The 18,699-nt window shown below is 36.3% G+C and overlaps 1 protein-coding gene across 1 annotated transcript in view; it reads right to left on the bottom strand.

Annotated features, from left to right (window-relative positions):
* Nucleotides 1–18,699, bottom strand: part of FAF1 (Fas associated factor 1) — a 265,810-nt gene that overhangs the window by 233,099 nt on the left and 14,012 nt on the right. Inside the window, exon 2 of the mRNA XM_080921695.1 lies at nucleotides 3,315–3,383. Within this exon, the coding sequence (XP_080777821.1) occupies nucleotides 3,315–3,383 (69 nt within the window). The remainder of the gene's footprint in view (nucleotides 1–3,314; nucleotides 3,384–18,699) is intronic.

The raw sequence follows: 18,699 nt of genomic DNA, 5'->3' as shown, positions 1-18,699 counted from the left end.
GAGCAAATTGCCCTGAAACTCAAAAAAAATAAATAAATAAATAAAATTAAAAAATATATATATATAGCCTCTGTCTCCTGAGGGCTATGATTAGGGGAACATGCTGCCACATCCATCTTGTTACATTTTTTTAAGTTCATCATAGCTATCTAGTAAAAACTAGATTTATGATATAAATGAACAAGCACTCAATAAATAAGTTTTTCATTATAATAGTTTTTCAGTTCACCACATTCCTAATTACAGTGCCAAACACAGATTTCTTTACAATTCTTCAGTAATTATGCATAAAATAAAAGTATAAGTGATATAAATATGTGAAATTTTAAAATAGACAACCTAAGTTAAATTCTTAAATAACATAAAATGTTCTCTAAATTCCTGAAATGTAGACCAATGACAGCCCTAATTAAGAGACAAAAATAAATACAGAAAATGAAGTGTAGGATATTAAAAGTTCCATGACAGTTCGAACTAATAATGCGCTATGTCATTTACTTAAGTTTCTCACACACACACACACACACACACACACACACACACACACACACACGCACGCACGCACGCACGCACGCACGCACGCACGCATGCATGCACGCGCACACACACACACACACACACGCACGCACAGTTGCAATGAAAATGAAAGTGGAAGATATATTGCCAGCTAAAAGATGATTTCAAATGAAAATGTTAACACTGTAAACACTATAAAGAGGCATAACTTAATGATAGAAAACTTTCGTATTATATGTAAGACCCAGCTTCAGTACTGAGAGAGGACAAAGAACAGAGACCAGAAAAGGTAGAGCAAAGGTAAAGAAGAGAAAAGCAAAGAATGAAGGAGGAAGAAAAAGAGGAAAGGAGGGAGAGCAGGAGGGAGAAAGAGTGAAGAAGGAAAAGAGGGTATTTGACAATATTTTCCAAAATCAAGCTAGTCAGAAATACATGAAAAGCACCTCACAACTCATGTACCAATATTATCTGAGAAAATTCTTGTACTATGTTCTTAAAAGGTTGGGTTGAGACAATATTCATAACCAATAAACATCTTAAACTTTAAAATTAATGAATGTGGACCAGTAAAAAAGGAAAAAAATAGATGAAGATGAACGAAGAACTTAGATCCCTACACCCTCCTAAACCATAAATTCCCACATCAACATACAGCCCATTAGTCTCGGTCTTCCTTTACTTTCTCTTTTACTCTTTTTTTTTTTTTGGCATTGCCATTCAAGAGTGGTTTGGTGGGCGTTAATCCTTTCCAATGATTTCTATCAGCTGGACCAAAAGAATAGGCAAAATAAAATATGCATAGGCAAAATAAAACAATATTATTTACTACTGCAAAGAGGTTTCAGGATAAGTAGCCCAGAAAAGCATCACTCCAAATATGCTGCTACCTCTCACCACTATTCCCATCATGAAACTGTCATCTATAACATGACTTTTTGAAATATAAAAGTCAGTGTGAAGCATAAAAGCAAAAATATTTCTCAACTTTCCTGTACCAAAATATAAGACAGACAAATAGACAGACAAGAAAACCAAGAAATAAAGTCAGAGAAACAGAAACAAGGAAGAGGACAGCAGCAACACTGATTTAAGTAAAAAGAGCCATCTCCACATAGTTGGCAGAATATAAATTAAATCTGGACATTCATTAAGCTTTAATTATCCATGCCCCTGAAATATTCATGTAGTCTGACCCAGAAATTCAGTTATAAATTGATTATGTTCGGTTTCTTCTAAAAATAAAAATAGTAGGTTGGATACACAACACACATACTAAAAATGTTTTAAACAGTAATGGTTACAATACTGCAACCGTACTGCAACCACATTCAATGCCCACCAGAAAAGAATGGTAAAACTATTCTACTACTACAATAATATGAAACTCTATGTAAACCTTTACAAAATGAGTAGCCATACTTAGTAAGACAGAAAAATGTTAATGTAATAGTAAGTAAATATGGATTACAAAAATATTAATATAAAAAATTCTTTCAATGTAAAAGTTTACTGACATAATTTTTAAAAATAACTAATAAATATATATAAAACTTTAAAATTAGTATTAACTGAGTTATGAGATTAAATGAGATTTCAGGTAGAATGTTTTATTTGAAATATTTAAAACCCAAAATTTTTTCAGATGACTCATTTCAGTTTTTAAGAGTATTTATTGTTTGAACATTCCTAATCCAAAAATATGAACTTCAACCTGATCCAACATCTATAACTTTCAATGTGGCATGTGAGCAATAAAATGTTTCAACTTTTTAACATCTGGGTTTGGGATTTATAGATTAGGAATGCTCAACCAATAACTATCAGGTTGTAAATTTTTCATCTTCTCAATTCACTATGATAAGTATCGCTTTTACAGTCTGATTTTACACTGAATGAAGACAGCATTAATACAAAAGAAGGCCTATATAATGCACTGACAGAACTATATAAATCCATGTAACATATAAAAGTGAGCACATAATCTCACTAAGCATACATCTTAAATTCTGACTTTTAAATATTAGCACTTCTAGCCAGGTACCATGGAACACAGCTGTGATCTAGCACTCAGGAATCTGAGGCAAGAGAACAGCAAGTTTGAGGCCAATCTGAACTTCTGAGATCCAGAACAGGCTGAAGGACATAGTGACACTTGGTTGTTTTTTGTTTTTGTTTTTTTAAGACAAACTAAATTTAAAAAAAAAAAAAAACACTTTTTCAAAATTGTGATTTCAATTATTTTAGTATTTCCAAGATACCAAGGGATATGAATGTCATCTTAATGGAAGTGCTATTACAATAAAATCATTTTCTGGTTTGCTTTGTAAGATATGAATATTTACTATTTTCCTAGACCTTCCCTTTTGTTATTACCAAAAAAATTTAAAACGTACACCATCTTTATAATAAAATAACCACAATTCAGAAAGAAAACATAGTAGATTAGCAATTCTTAAATAACTTTTTAAAATGCAGTGAATCACCAGTAACACCTCAGGAAGCAAGAAGGGAGCACAAACTAGTGCTCATCATTTAGGGGACACCGAGTCATCATCCAAAGGATGACCATGAGACACAAAGGTAAAAAGGAAAACTTCTTAAATCACTTCAATTATAAACATTCAAGATTACCTAATAATTTAATATTGAACTAAATAATGTTCATATTAAAGATGAAAATGGGATATATCTATTCACCTAAGTTTTAGATTGGTTATGATATGCTGAGCCAACCTACAATAAATGTTAAGGCCATTCAAGACTTTGTATAGTTAGAACATAGGTCAAAGAATACTTACCACCAAGTCCCAGTTATTTTGCTCAAGCAGTGTAATAGCTTCATCGATGTTTTCAATACCAGTACATGCCTGAAAAACGTAAATGTGTATGTTAGTATTTTAGAAATAGAATCAGGCTTAAAACGTAAATGGTGTAAGGCACAATTTAAGCTATAAAATATATAAAAGAAGTCAAGACATTCACTGGCTCATACTTCTGAGCAGTCTTGAGTCTTAAAAATAGTTGAGTCTTAAAATGCTTACTTGAAAATTTTAGCAAAAAAGGCAGGGACAGAAGTATGACCCAGTGAGTAAAGGCACCAACCCTGGTGACCTGAGCTCAATTCCTGGGATCCACAGTATGAAAGGAGAAAAACTGTTGTAAGTTGTCCTCTGACTCCAAATGTGCACCAGTTGAAATACACACACACACACACACACACACACACACACACACACACACACACACACACACACAAAATCACGAACAAAAAAAAACGGATAATAGCAGGCCTGTCAGAATTACACCAGACTTCTCAGCAGAGACTATGAAAGCTAAAAGATTCTGGGCAGATGTTATACAGATCCTAAGAGAGCACAAATGCCAGTTCAGGATACTATATCCAGCAAAATTCTCGACATATATGGAGAACCCAAGATATTCCATGAGAAAACCAAATTAATACAAAAGATAACAGATGAAAAACTCCAAAAAAAGGAGGAAAGTTACAACCTAGAAAAAGCATGAAAGTAATCTTCTTTCAACTAACCCAGAAGAAGACAGCCACATAAACAATCATTGGTTCCTAATATCTCTAAACAGCAGTGAACTCAATTCCCCAATAAAAAGACATAGACTAACAGACTGGATATATAAAGAAGACTCAACATTGTACACAGGAAACACACCTCAGTGACTACCTCTGAGTAAAAGGCTAAAAAACAATTTTCCAAGCAAACGGTCCCAAGAAACAAGCTGGAAGAGCCGTTCTAATATCAAATAAAATCAACTTTCAGCCAACTTATCAAAAAAATAATAATAATAAGGAAAAGCACTTCATACTCATCAAAGGAAAAAATCAATCAAGATGAACTCTCAATCCTGAACATCTACTCTTTAAATGCAAGGGCACCCACATCTGTAAAAGAAACCTTACTAAAGCTCAAAGCACACAATGCACCTCACACAAATAGTGGAAGACTTCAACACCCCACTCTCATCAATAAAACAGATCATGAAAACAGAAACTGAACAGAAGACACAGTGAAACACTACCCAGTCCCTTCTATGAAGCCGCAATTACACTTACGCCTAAACTACACAAAGACCCAACAAACTTTAAACCAATTTCCCTTATGAATATCCATTGCAAAAATATTCAATAAAATTCTCAGAAACCAAATCCAAAAACACATCAAAACAAATCAAAACACATCATCCATCATGATCAAGTAGACTTAAGGAGGTCAAAAGAATACAAGTTGGAAAAAAAGATGTCAAAATATCCCTATTTGCAGATATTATGATAGCATGACCCCAAAAATTCTACCAGAGAACTTCTACAGCTGATAAACAACTTCAGCAACATGGCTGGATATAAAATTAACTCAAACAAATTGGTAGCCTTTCTCTACTCAAAGGATAAACAAACTGAGAAAAAAAATTAGGGAATCGTCACCCTTCACAATAGTCACAAAGAATATAAAATACCTTAGTGTGGACTCTCATCAAGCAAGTGAAGGATCTGTATGACAAGAACTTGAAGTCTCTGAAAAAAGAAGTGAAGAAGGTCTCGAAGATGAGAAGATCTCTCATGCTCATGAATTGGCAGGATTAATATAGTAAAACTGGCCATCTTGCCAAAAGTAATCTACAGATTCAATAAGATCCCCATCAAAATTCCAACTTAATTCTTCACAAGAGTTATAATGAGCAATTTTCAAATTCATTTGAAATAATAGAAATCCAAGGAGAGCAAAAACTATTCCCAACAAACAAGCAAACTTCTGGGAGAATCACCATCCCTGATCTCAAGCTACCTTTGAGTAGAGGAAGGCTACTGATTTGTTTGAGTTAATTTTATATCCAGCCACTTTGCTGAACTTGTTTATCAGCTGTAGGAGTTCTCTGGTGGAATTTTTAAGGTCACTTAAGTACACTATCATGTCATCTGCAAACCGTGATGTTTTTACTTCTTCCTTTCCAATTTGTATCCCCTTGATCTCCTTTTGCTGTCTAATTGCTCCAGCCAGGACTTCCAGTACTATGTTGAATAGTTAGGGGGAGAGTTGGGCAGCCTTGTCGAGTCCCTGATTTTAGTGGAATTGTTTCAAGTTTCCCACGGCTAAGTTTGATGTTGGCTGTTGGTTTGCTGTATATTGCTTTTATTATGTTTAGGTATGGGCCTTGAATTCTAAGACTTTTAACATGAAGGGGTGTTGAAATTTGTCAAATGCTTTCTCAGCATCTAGTGAGATGACCATGTGATTTTGTTCTTTGAGTTTGTTTATAGGGTGGATTACATTGATGGATTTCCTTATATTAAACCATCCCTGCATCCCAGGGATGAAGCCTACTTGATCATGATGAATGATCATTTTGATGTGTTCTTGGATTCAGTTTGCAAGGATTTTTTTGAGTATTTTTGCATCAATGTTCATAAGTGAGATTGGTCTGAAATTCTCTTTTCTTTGTAGCGTCTTTGTGTGGTTTAGGAACAAGGGTTATTGTGGCCTTGAAAAATGAGTTAGGTAGTGTTCCATCTAACTCTATTTTGTGGAATAGTTTGAAGAGTATTGGTATTAGGTCGTCAATAAATGTCTGACAGAATTCTGCACTGAACCCATCTGGACCTGGGTTTTTTTTTTTTTGTTTTGTTTTGTTTTTTTTTTTTGGTTGGGAGGCTATTGATGACAGCTTCTATTTCTTTAGGTGTTATGGGATTATTTAGATGGTTTACCTGGTCCTGGTTTAACTTTAGTATCTGGTATCTGTCTAGGAATTCATCCATTTCCTCCAGATTTTCCAGCTTTGTTGAGTATAGGCTTTTGTAGTAGGATCTGATGATTTCTTGAATTTCCTCAGTTTCAGTTGTTTTATCTCCACTTTCCTTTCTGATTTTGTTAATTTGGATACTCTCTCTTTGCCCTCTAGTTAGTCTGGCTAAGGGTTTATCAATCTTGTTAATTTTCTCAAAGAACCAACTCTTGGTTTTGTCTCACCAGGCCTGTATCCCTGGATCTCCAGGCCTGTGTCCTGGTGGCAGATGGCCTGAGTGCCTGTTCTGCATGCACGGGTCTGCTGGGTGGAAACAGAGACCCTAAGGCAGGGTTCCTGCTCCCCTGAACCAATGGTGGGGGGGCGCACTTTCCAAGCGCTCAGCACAAACCTCTCTGCTCCCCAGCTACTCGGATTGCCGTCTTACCTGCCCTGGATCTCTGCTGTTCCTGGTCTTTAATTTGTTTTTAACATGCACTTATCTGATAGGGAGAGGATGGAGGTAAAGAGTACTGGGAGAAACAACTGGAATTGGGGAGCATCGCAGGGATGAACTAGAAACACATGCAATGAAAACTCCAGGAATCTACAAAGGTAAATCTAGCTAAGACTCCTAGCAATAGGAAATATGGAGCCTGAACTGGCCATCTCCTTATAACCAGGCAAGACTTCCAATGGAGGGACTGGGACACCGATCCAGTAACAAAACTTTCAACCTTCAATTTGCCCTGCCTACAAGGTGTACTGAGAAAAGGTAGCACAGAAATTGTGAGAGAGACTCTCATGTCCATGCTATGAGAGGAACCCAACCCATGACACTGCCTGGAGGGTCAGGACTCAGAGGCTGGATAGCTCAGAGACCTAGAATAGAACCAAACACAACTGGGGGACCGAGGTGGAGGCGTCAATGAAATGATGCCTAATGATATTCTGTAATACTCATAGATCGGTGTCTAGCCCAATTAGCCAGCAACTGACAGTAACTGATGAAGAAAGAGACTCACAGTCAAATATTATGCAGAGTTTGGGGGATACTGCTGAAGATAGGAAGAATTGTAGGAGCTAGTGGGGTCAAGGACACCACAAGAAAACCCACAGAATCAATCAACCTGCGATCATAGGGGTTCACAACAACCAGAGAACCTTCATAAGACTGACCTAGAGACCATATATGTTATAGTTGTGTAGCTTGGTCTTCTTGTGGGATTCTTAACAGTGGAAACAGAGGATATCTCTGATCCTTTGCCTGCTTTTGAGACCCTGTTCCTCATTCTAGGTTGCCTTGTCCAGTCCAGCCTCATAGTTGTAAAAGAAAGATATACAGTATCATTCAATGACCATTTCTACTAAGTCTATCATTTATAAAATCTATTTATAGTTTTATATATAGATTGAATCTGATTAAATTTTCTTGTGATTATGTGTCAATATTTTTCTGACTCATGTATGTTTGATAACCTATGGTTATATCCAAATATTATGACCGTTTCATACTTTGGATGCTAGATATCTCTCTTAATATTCTTGAACCTTGTTCTCTGATGTAACTGAAAATAACTGATTGCTATTAGAGCTTCCTTTAAAGATCTGCTCAGCAATATTCTTCAGTCTCCTTCTGAGTACTCTATATGTTTAAGAAGTTCCACTCATTTTAAAAGACCCATGCAGCTGATAGGAACATGTAGTATTCCATAGTTTGTATGGTTCACAGAGATATTTTATTTCATTAACACTTTCTATTTGTCTTTCCAATTTTTATTCTTTCTTATAAAATAGTCCCAGCACTTGTCAAAGAATTTTAACTATCTAAGAAATGTATAGAAAAACAACTTTCATGTTAAACAATCCCATTTCTGGAAAAATTGTAATGCATTTCATCATAATAAAGCCTCTAGAGGAATACTTTAGAAAAAAGTCTTCCAACTTTTTCAACCCGAAAGGCTCTAAAGTAACTAAATAAATGGATGAAAACTAAAGATTGTTTTGCATGTAAAAATAAACTGCATCTCACAATCTTGAGACACACCAGTTTCTTTTTCATTTTGACTACATTCAATTGTTTGTTTTTTTTAATAAATGTCATCTTTAAGAAGTGGAATTAATGGGGTTCCTTGTTTTTGGAATTCTCTTTGTTTAAATGGTTATGATGGATGTGTGGCAGATGAGTAGAGGCTATTTTTACCTTATCAGAGTAAACAGAAGAAAGGTTTGGAATATGTAACAGACAAGCTAAAGTAAATTATTCTATTTCTTTCAATATTACCTATAATGAGAAAAATAATGTCTCCCTTCATGAGTACTGTTCTGGCTAGTTTTATATCAATTTTTTACACAGCTACAGTCACTTTGGAAGAAGAAAGAAACCTCAATTGGCAAAATGGAACCATCAGAATGATGACTGATATGGGAGGCCCAGCTATGGGCAGCACTACCCAGAGCTTTTGGGCTTGGGTTCTATAAGAAAGGAGGCTAAGCAAGCCATGGTGAGCAAGCCAGTAATCAACACTCCTCAAGGGTCTCTGCATCACCTCCTGCCTCAAGGTTCTCTCCCTGTTTGAGTTTCTATAGTCACTTCCTTTGGTGTTACAAAAGATGTGGAAGCATTTGCAAATACATCCTTTCTTCCCCAAGTTGCTTTTGGTCAGGGTGTTTCACCATAACAATAGTAACCAAAACTAAGAGTAGTATTTTCCTCATTTTCTCTTTTATATAATTTATCTGTTTTTATAAATATTATGTACTGATATGATATATCCTTAGCTAGGACTTATTCTTTGCTTGAACGTACAATGGAATTATATTCCAGTATACCCACTGTAAATTAATGTCAAACTGTATCTCTGTCAAGTTGTATCTACAATCTATAACATACTATAGCTTATCAACATAGTGTGCCCTGTAGAATATTAGTTACATAAACTCAACCACATAGCTGACTGGGAGTTTCAGCTTTCTGTCCAGCAACATGAAAAGGTTATCTAATGATATCCAGAGAACAGAAAAAAAGATTACAATTCAAAATTTAAACTAAAGTTTCTATTGAATTTACCAAATAAAAGCTGAAAATCCATTAAGAGGTTTAAACCATTATAAGTTAAAGACTACAGATATGTTTATAGAATTAAAATAATTTAACATATGTAGTATTGCAGTTTTTGAAGCTGAAAATGTAGTTCAGTGATGGAATGCTTGCCTACTATGTGCAAGGCTCTGGAATTTATCTCTACAATCATATGAGGAAAAGTTAGATAAAGATCAGATCTTTCTATAACAGCAAACTTTAAAACACTAAAACAAGTAGGGGGAAAAAAAAAGACCAGAAGTATTTAGAGCAGTGGTTCTAACCCTTTAATAGAGTTCCTCCTGTTGTGGTGACTTCAACCATAAAATTATTTTCATTGCTACTTCATAACTGGAATTTTGCTTTTGTTATGAATCATAATGTAAATATCTGTGATTTTGGATGGTCTTATGAGAACCCTATGCAAGGGGTCATTCCACTCTCCCAAAGGGTGCAACCCACAGGTTAAGAACCACTGATTTAGAGTATTAAAGTGTATTTATGTTCGTTTCCTTCTATTTTTGCTAACAGCATCTTTACAAAAGTAAGCTAAACCCTATGTTCTTGTATCTAATTACCTAGCTCCTCCTAAAAGGAGAAATCCTGCTTGAGATAGTTATAATTTCATCTGTAACGTGTAACCACAAGTTTTTCCACCTGAGCCCCAATTCCAGAAAAAACAACTGAGACTCTACTCTATTCATGAATAAATGCCTAGGCCAAGCTAGGCTTGCTCCCTGACTAGCTCGTGATTTATATTAACTCACTTCTACTATTCTGTGTCTGCCAGGTGGCTAATTATCTCTTCTCAATTTCATACTTACAAGCCTGAGTAGGAAATTTCCCCATGCTTGACTCTTTCCCAGAGTTCCACACATCTTCACACCCTTGCTGGATGTCCCACCTTCTATTCTACCCATTCCTAGTAACCTAAAATGTTCTCAAGATGCAAAAATGTTACAGCTTGGCACTAAGCCTGATAACCTGATCCCTGGACCCACACGGAGGATAAAAGAACCCATTCCTGTAAGATTGTCCAACCTTCACACATGCAATTTGGCATGCATTTATATTTACACACACACACACACACACACACACAGAGCGGGGGTTGGGGGAGGAAGAGGGAGAATAAAGTAAAAAAAAAAATCAATGAAATTTAGTGTTCTTGGGAAAAGTTGTCAGTTAACAGATAACATAGTTTTAAATGTTGCAAGATCTTTTAAAACATGTCTCCATGTCTCCAAGAATCCTTACAAATTGCAAACCACAACACTTCAAGGAAATTTTTAATTAATGAAATCCCAAAGTACTTAGTTTTCATTCTTTTCATAACAGGGTAATAACAGTAATTACATTTGACTAATAATATATAAAGAAAATACAGGACTTTACTAATTACATATTCATTATATAACTTTATAACCATGGAGAGATGTGTCCATGGTTAAAAGCACTTACTGGCCTTCCAGAGGACACAACTTCAGTTCCAATATCCACATCAGGTAGTTCACAAACCACTTGTAACTCCCACTCCAGGACATCAATACTTCTTGCCTCTGAAGGCACTTGCACTCACTTGCACCCACACACACAAACACATATGCTCATAATTAAAAAATAATAAGTGAGACTGGAAAAACTGCTCATTGGTTAAGAGTACTTGCTGATCTTCCACAGACTAAGTTCAATTCCCACCACCTATATGTGGCTTTCAACTGCTTGTAACTCCAAGCCCAGGAAGTTCAGTGCCCTTTAGGGACAAAATACCTGGTGCATAAACACGCATACAGGTGACACTCATATACATAAATTAATGATGATGATCAGTAATCCTCTGTTTTAACAAGCTTGAGGCAAACTTAGGCTATAGCAGAACCCAGGGAAGAAAAGAAAGAAAGAAGAGGGACTGAGGGGAACAAAAGGGGGAATCTTAAAATTTGAATTTGTCTATTACTTTCCAAAATAATCACTATGAAGGTATCTTGAAGTGGAAATGTAAGGGTACTTTGGAAAGTCAGTTGTGTTGAATGGTGTTTTGCTAAAGCATACACAAGAAGGAACAAGTTTTCCTGAAGCAGACACAGGAAAAGGATGTTTTGCTAAAGCAAGCACGTGAAAGGATTCTTCGATAACGACATGCATGCATTGGTACACCTTACATGTGTTGTTAAGCTCCATTTTTCTTGACTTCATAGAGAGAAGCATACCAAAAATCTCCAGAGGTTCCACAGCTACTTGCAGCTTCCAAAGACTCTAATTGGCCAAATGATATCAGCGGATACAGACTCACTTGGAGTTTTGCTAAAAAAGACTCATGTGCTGAGGTAAGACATGGTGGTGAGGTAAGACCAGTAAAGGACACATGATGTTTGGAGAGTATAAATAGGACCAAACAAACAGTGACAGGGCTTTGGTCTGCTGATAGAATCAGCTCTGCAATGCTTCTTGGTCTTGAGTCTTCACTGATCCTCACTGCTTTGTTGAGACAGGCACAGCAGAGAACTTCTCCTGGTATCTCCTGGTCCAAATCCCTCCTGCTGACTCATGCCCCTGCTAGGTCCTGCCATCACTACTGCTATCCCCACTACTGAACTGAACTGCTGGTATGTCTGTGAAGTGTGAACTGCCCCTGATGACCTTAGAACTGAACTGCTGATTTCTTGAAAACACAGATGGAATTTGCTCCAAAGAACCATTTCTAAACAGGTCCACTCCCCCATATCAAACTAACCTTTCTTTTCCACTACCTCTGACAGATGGTAGGGTAGAAGCATTTAAAAACCATTATTAAAAATAGGTTTTGGGGCTGGAGAGATGGCTCAGTGGTTATGAACAATGACTGCTCTTCCAGAGGTCCTGAGTTCAAATCCCAGCAACCACATGGTGGCTCATAACCATCTGTAATGAGACCTGTACTTATATACAATAAATAAATAAATAAATCTTTTTTAAAAAATAGGTTTTCGGTCTGGAGATATGGCTCAATGGTTAAGAACACTGTTAAGACTATTAAGTGGTTAAGATTGTTCTTCCAGAGGTCCTGAGTTCAAATCCCTCACTGGCTGTTCTTTCAGAGGTCAAGTTCAAAGCCCAACAACCACAGAGTGGCTCACAACCATCTGTAATAATATCTGATACCCTCTTCTGGTGTGATAGCTACAGTGTACTTTTATATAATAAATAAATCTTTTTTAACTAGGTTTTGAAAAATTAAAAGCTACATACAGTATCTTAAAGATACTAGTAGGGCCAGGTGTAGCAGTGCACATATGAATCTCTTGGGAGTTCAAGGTGAGCCTAGTCTACAAATAATGTTCCGGGCCAAAGACTGTATAGTGAGACTGTCTCTATATTATATTTCTCTCAGTGCATATCTCTTACACACACACACACACACACATAAACACACCACCTAAAAGACTACTAAACAATGATGAATATTCAAACACTAGAAATGAAACAGGAATTTCTCTAGACTTACCATCTGACAAAACAATTTATATAGTTTATTCTGCTTCAGTACTTCCCAAACTACTGATTGCTAAACTGGTCTCTCTGATATGCTCATACCAGAAGAAGGCATCATAAATAATGATTACAAATATTATGCTCAACATAAAAGTATCCACTCCTTTGTAAATTAATATTCTGGTTAATAAGTAATCCCAACACTAGGGAGTCAAGAGTTCAAAGTCAGTAGTTCAAGACTAGAGGATCAAGAGTTCAAGGTCAATACATGGTTTAAAAGGCCAGTCTGGACCACATGAAACCCTTTGTTCACATGTGTGTATTCTCTCTCTCTCTCTCTCTCTCTCTCTCTCTCTCTCTCTCTCACACACACACACACACACACACACACACACACACACACACACACAGTAACCAAATGGTGGTTAACAATCATCTGCAACTCCGGTTCCAAAAGATCTGATGATACATTATTCTGGCCACCATGGGTACCAGGTACACATGTGGTATAAATACTACATGCAGGCAAAACAGACAAATACATAAAATAAAATTAAATCTTTTTTTAAAAAACCAGTCTCCTATGAAGCTGCTATTCTGAGCCACTTTCACAGAACATTATCACTGAACAATAACAAATATAAAGAATAATGCTTAAGTCTACAGAGCAAAGGATCAGACCATGAATTTATGAGAAAACCAACCTTGCTCATTACTTGAAGATTATTTCATAGAAGTATCAAAAACAAATATTAACAACTATGACTAAATCCTAGAAGTATCTTAAAGTTAGAACTTTCTATTCATTTTTGAAATATATCAAAGAGGAAATTTTGCTCATGATACCATGGGCATATAAGTACACAAAATTATACATACTGGTCAAGTGCGTTTTTTTCACGTAAAAAACCTTCCCCTATGAACAAAACTATTTGACTAAAATCAATGTTTCCCTCCAAATGCCCACCATAAGCCTTAATGTCTTCATGCCCAACCTACTATTAAACTTTTCTCCAAAACTACTGGGCTTTGTACATTAAACAAAATAATCTGAAAGGGTTACTTTACATTAAACATTCCATTTGACAAGGGCCAATAAAAAGAAGAGAAAGAGGGGCTGGAGAGATGGCTCAGCAGTTAAGAGCACTGACTGCTCTTCCAGAGGTCCTGAGTTCAATTCCCAGCAACCACATGGTGGCTCACAACCACCTGTAATGAGATCTGATGTCCTCTTCTGGTGTGTCTGATGACAGCTACAGTGTACTTATAATAAATAAATATTAAAAAAAAAGAGAGAAAGAGAAGGAGGAAGAGGAAGAGAAGGAAAAGAAAAAGGACTCAGGTCTTAAGACTGAAAGTCCTTCAACCATTAAATACCCCTATTCTGAGAATCTAGTAAGTCCCAATGCTGAGATCTGTTCAATATCAGATACATGAAATGTTTTACATTTTGGAACAGCAGATTGTAGACTTTTGGATTAGGGACACTCAATCAGGAAAATCTATTCAAATACTGTAAAATCTGTCAACTATTAACACATTAACTAATTATTTCAGGTATCTCAGGTGAACGGCACAGAACATATGCATGAGGATCATGACAACAGGTCCTTCTCTTTTTCTCCCAAGTGGTTGTCTGTAGTGACTTCTTTCCACTTTACTATATCTTACCTTATTATTTGCTTCATAAAGTTACCTAGCTTTCTCTCTGTCCATTCCTGATCCCTCCTAAATGAGTTAAAAGAGACGGATATTATACTTAGTATATTTCTGTTGTTGCACAATCTTTCTCCTAGTTGCTCATAAACAAACATATTCGTGCCAATGGGTACCAACAGTACCCACCCAAGTCTCAGTTGATAAACCAATGAGTTTATTGGGGCTACTTACAGCTGCATAGGTAATTCTCAGGCAGCTGCATCACCAAAAAAAAAAAAAAAAAAATCACATGACTCGTGAAAACGGAATCACTGGATGACTGCAGTGGAAAGTTACATCATCTGTGTAACTTATAAACAGCTCTACTGAAGAGTCACTCATGTTCCTTTAAGTAACCCCAATAAACTCACTGGTTCACTAAGCTAGACTTAAGCAGAATTGTTTCCTTGATCTATTATCAGCTCCTTATCTATACTGAATTTGTTCACAGCTCCCCAAGAAAAGTCATAAAACACAACTGCCCCTAAATGAGGATAGATTTGAACCAAAGATGAATCTAGCATATCATCTTCTATGTTCTAAGACATAGGGCATCTGAGAGTGGAGCAATGAGGACAACCCATATACAGCCATTCTTCCCTACGTTGCATTTGTGTATGCCATCTTGCTAAGGCAGCAGCTGAATTGGCCTTGCTATGAATAAGAAAACATTCAGCTAAGGCTGAGACATATGGAGATGAAGTGTGTAGAGTAATGTGTGACCCCCAGGGTTGTTATCTTCTATGTGGTATTGAGTACAACACTTCTTGACTAATGAGAACCCAGTGTAGCAGAAGTACTAGCAAATACATGGTAGTCCCTGACAGTAGCACTTAGGATAAAACTATAAGCAAGTTACAGTGGCAGTTTCATGACCTCTAAAATAAGCAAATGAGGTCTGGTTTAACCAATGCTGGGAGTGTATAAGGAAAATGAGATCTTATACTATCCCAACTTAGCTGAGAATATATTTATTTTTTATAATTTTTATTAGACTTATTATTGTATGTCTGAGTGGTTTGCATGCATATATGTATGTGTATCACTTGCATGCCTGTTGCCCACAATGATCAGAAGAGGTTACTGGATGCTCTAAAGCTGGAGTTAATAATATTTTGAACCACCATGTGGGTGCTAGGAATCAAAACCCAATGCTCTAGGAAAGCAACAAGTGCTCTTAACAGCTGAGCCATCTTTCCAGCCCTGAGAAGACATATTTTTAAATTTCTTTACTGAGTATTTTTCACATTAGGAAAGGCTACTAGAAAATTTTATAGGCAGTGCTCTCCAAAGTCTCCTCAGGGGCTGGGATGTAACTCAATTGGAAGAGTGCATGATTAGCATATGTTAGGCCCTAGGACCAATTCCTAGTACAGCATAAACCATATATGGTAACACACTTGTGTAATCCTAGCATGTAGGAGATAAAAGCAAGATGACCATGTTGAAGCCAGCCAATGCTACAAAGGAAGATGAGCCTGAGCTGTTAGCAGGAGCATGTCTCCAAATAGAAAGAGTAAGTCTATGTGTATCACCAAGTACTACTGCAGGTCACAAACATACTGTTCCAGTCTCATCTAACTGACATGCAGCATCAGATAGGTCTAGAATTGTTCCAGATCCACAGCAATCATCCTCAAAGATTTAAAATTCCTCAAGATAATGGCAATAACCTAAGTAATACTTAAAACAATAACAAATCTGACTGACAGGTTTATGCTAACAGTACAAACCTGGCACCACATTTTCCAGCTCTATTATAATCTTATAGGACTATCACCGTATATGCAGTTCTTGACCAAAACACTTTCATGTGGTTTATGACTATACTAGTATACAAATTTTATTCTTAAGAGTTATTAATTCTTTTATGTGAAAGAAAAAATACTTGAGCAATAACAAGTTTATGTGAACTAAAAAATTATGTTGGTAAAATTGAACTAATAATCTTTCAAAAACAGTAATGTTTTGGTAAATTTCACAAAACTGCTGATGGTTCATCTTTTAGTTACAAATTGGAGAATGGATTCTAGTAAGGAGTTACATTCTCATTTTTAGCCACAAGAGGGAGCATGTACTTAACAAATATGCAATTTCATTATACACAGTTTTCACACAAAACTTTGAAAAACTAGTAACAATAAAACTACCAAAAGATAAGAATGTCTACCATTGCCAGGCACATTGATAAGGTCTAAAACTATAATGGGTAAAATAAAAGCTACTTTCCTCAGGTTTCATAGCACTTTTAAATTACTGATTCCCTAAATAAATGCCAACATATTTTCTCACATAACAGCACTGTAGATAATAATTTGTTAGTAGTCAGTCTAAACAGAAACTAAAAACATGAGGTAAAGACTAAATCATCATAATCTAATTCATAAACTAAAACTTTACAGGTGGGTGTGGTGGTATACACATGCACTAGCACTTGGGAGGCTGAAATAAGGATCAGGAAGGCGGTCAAAGCCAGCAGTGGTACCATAACAAGTTCAAAGTCATCCTAAATTACACAGTAAGACCCTGTATTCAGAAACTATGCCCCTAAAATAAATAGCGCTCATGTGCTAAGCAATCTATCATATAAAGAATCACAGCAGAAGGTAGATACCAGTATCTTTTTAATTCAAAGTTAACACTAATGATCTAAGCCACTTGCCTCTTTTATTGTTATTATTATTTAGCTTAAGCATAATGTTAGTAACTTAACACTTACCTATGGGAACCTGCAAATACGGTAATTATCAGCATTTGCTGTATTTTAGAAAAGGGACATCTTTAAAATGTACTACTAGCAAGTAGTTAAATCATAAATGCTAACACTAAAAATTCTCAGTCCACTAATGAAATATAAATCAGCTCTGTGGTTTTTCAGAAAGGGTGGATTCCATCCAGAGTGATGTATGACTGTAATCCCAGGACTCAAGAGACAGAGGACCCAAAAGTCCAAAGCCAACCTCTGTCACAGAACAAGACCTTACCAGAATGAGGGAAGCAAGGGAGAGAGAAAGACAAGGAGAAAAGGAGGGTAGGTGGCCTCCAAAAGGGAATAAGGAACTAGGTAGGTGACCTCAGAGGGGACCCTCAAGTTAGGTATGTTTATATAAAAGCAATGCATGGGATGCAATATAATTCAAAGTATATCCTCAGAAAAACAAGGTATAGTTTTGGGGTTTTGTTTTGTTCAAATGGTCTCTTTAGCTAGTCCTGACTGTCCGGGACTGTCCAGGCTGGCCTTAAACTTAAACCACCTGCTCTGCCTCCCAAGTGCTGGGATTAAAGCTGTATACCACCACCACCACCCAGCTACAGTATAGCTTGGCTAAAATACAGTTTGTTGTTGTTGATAATGACTTTTTTTAAGTGTGTAGCACTCTGCAAGGACAGGTAGCCAGTTTGAGGCCAGTTGTGGCATAACAATATCTTCTGAACCCAATCATTCTAGTTTGCTTGTCGGAACTAGAACATTTTTCTAGCAAAAGAAATTTTAAAAGGTTTGCAAAAAAATAACAAGTTTCAGGAAGTTCTTGAAACATACAAGATTCACAAGTAAGAAATTTGTCCCCAAAAGCAAATAAATAAAAAGGGTGGATAGTACCTGGGGGACAACATGGGAAGTTGTCCTGTGGTCTCTCCACAGGCACACATGTCCACATATCTACATACACAGATAACAAACAACACACTCACACGTGCACACAAAACCCAAAACATTTAAGTTCTACCTCATCTTTTCCACAGCAGTCTAAATATCTCTTATTAGTTTCTGTAGTAACATATGGCTAACTAGGCAAAAGGTTCCCCCAAGAGCTGACAGTACAGAGTAGAATCCTGTAAAAAGATTAAAAGACAGAAACATGGGCATGATATAGAATAAATTACTAGATCAAAGTAGGTGTACAGGTTGTGAATATTATACACAAAAGGTAGGGCATGGGTTCTTAAAGAATAAATAAAAGTATTCCAAAAGAAAATAAGAATCCATGACAAGAAATGATGAAGTAGCACCAAGTCTTCACAGAAATACACCTTTCTTCCTAGGTCATAGAAATGGGGCAAAGAATCAAAGAATGAAATCCATAGATGGAATTTCAAGTCATCCTTGATCAAGTGATTCTCAAATTCTAGGAAGCTGACACAAATAAAACTGTGTAGATACAATCTAACTCACTGAA

This window comes from Micromys minutus (assembly GCF_963924665.1).
Source record: "Micromys minutus genome assembly, chromosome: 9".
Classification (NCBI taxonomy): domain Eukaryota; kingdom Metazoa; phylum Chordata; class Mammalia; order Rodentia; family Muridae; genus Micromys; species Micromys minutus.
The sequence above is the reverse complement of the archived record's forward strand: the minus strand, read 5'-3'. Positions and strand labels throughout refer to the sequence as shown.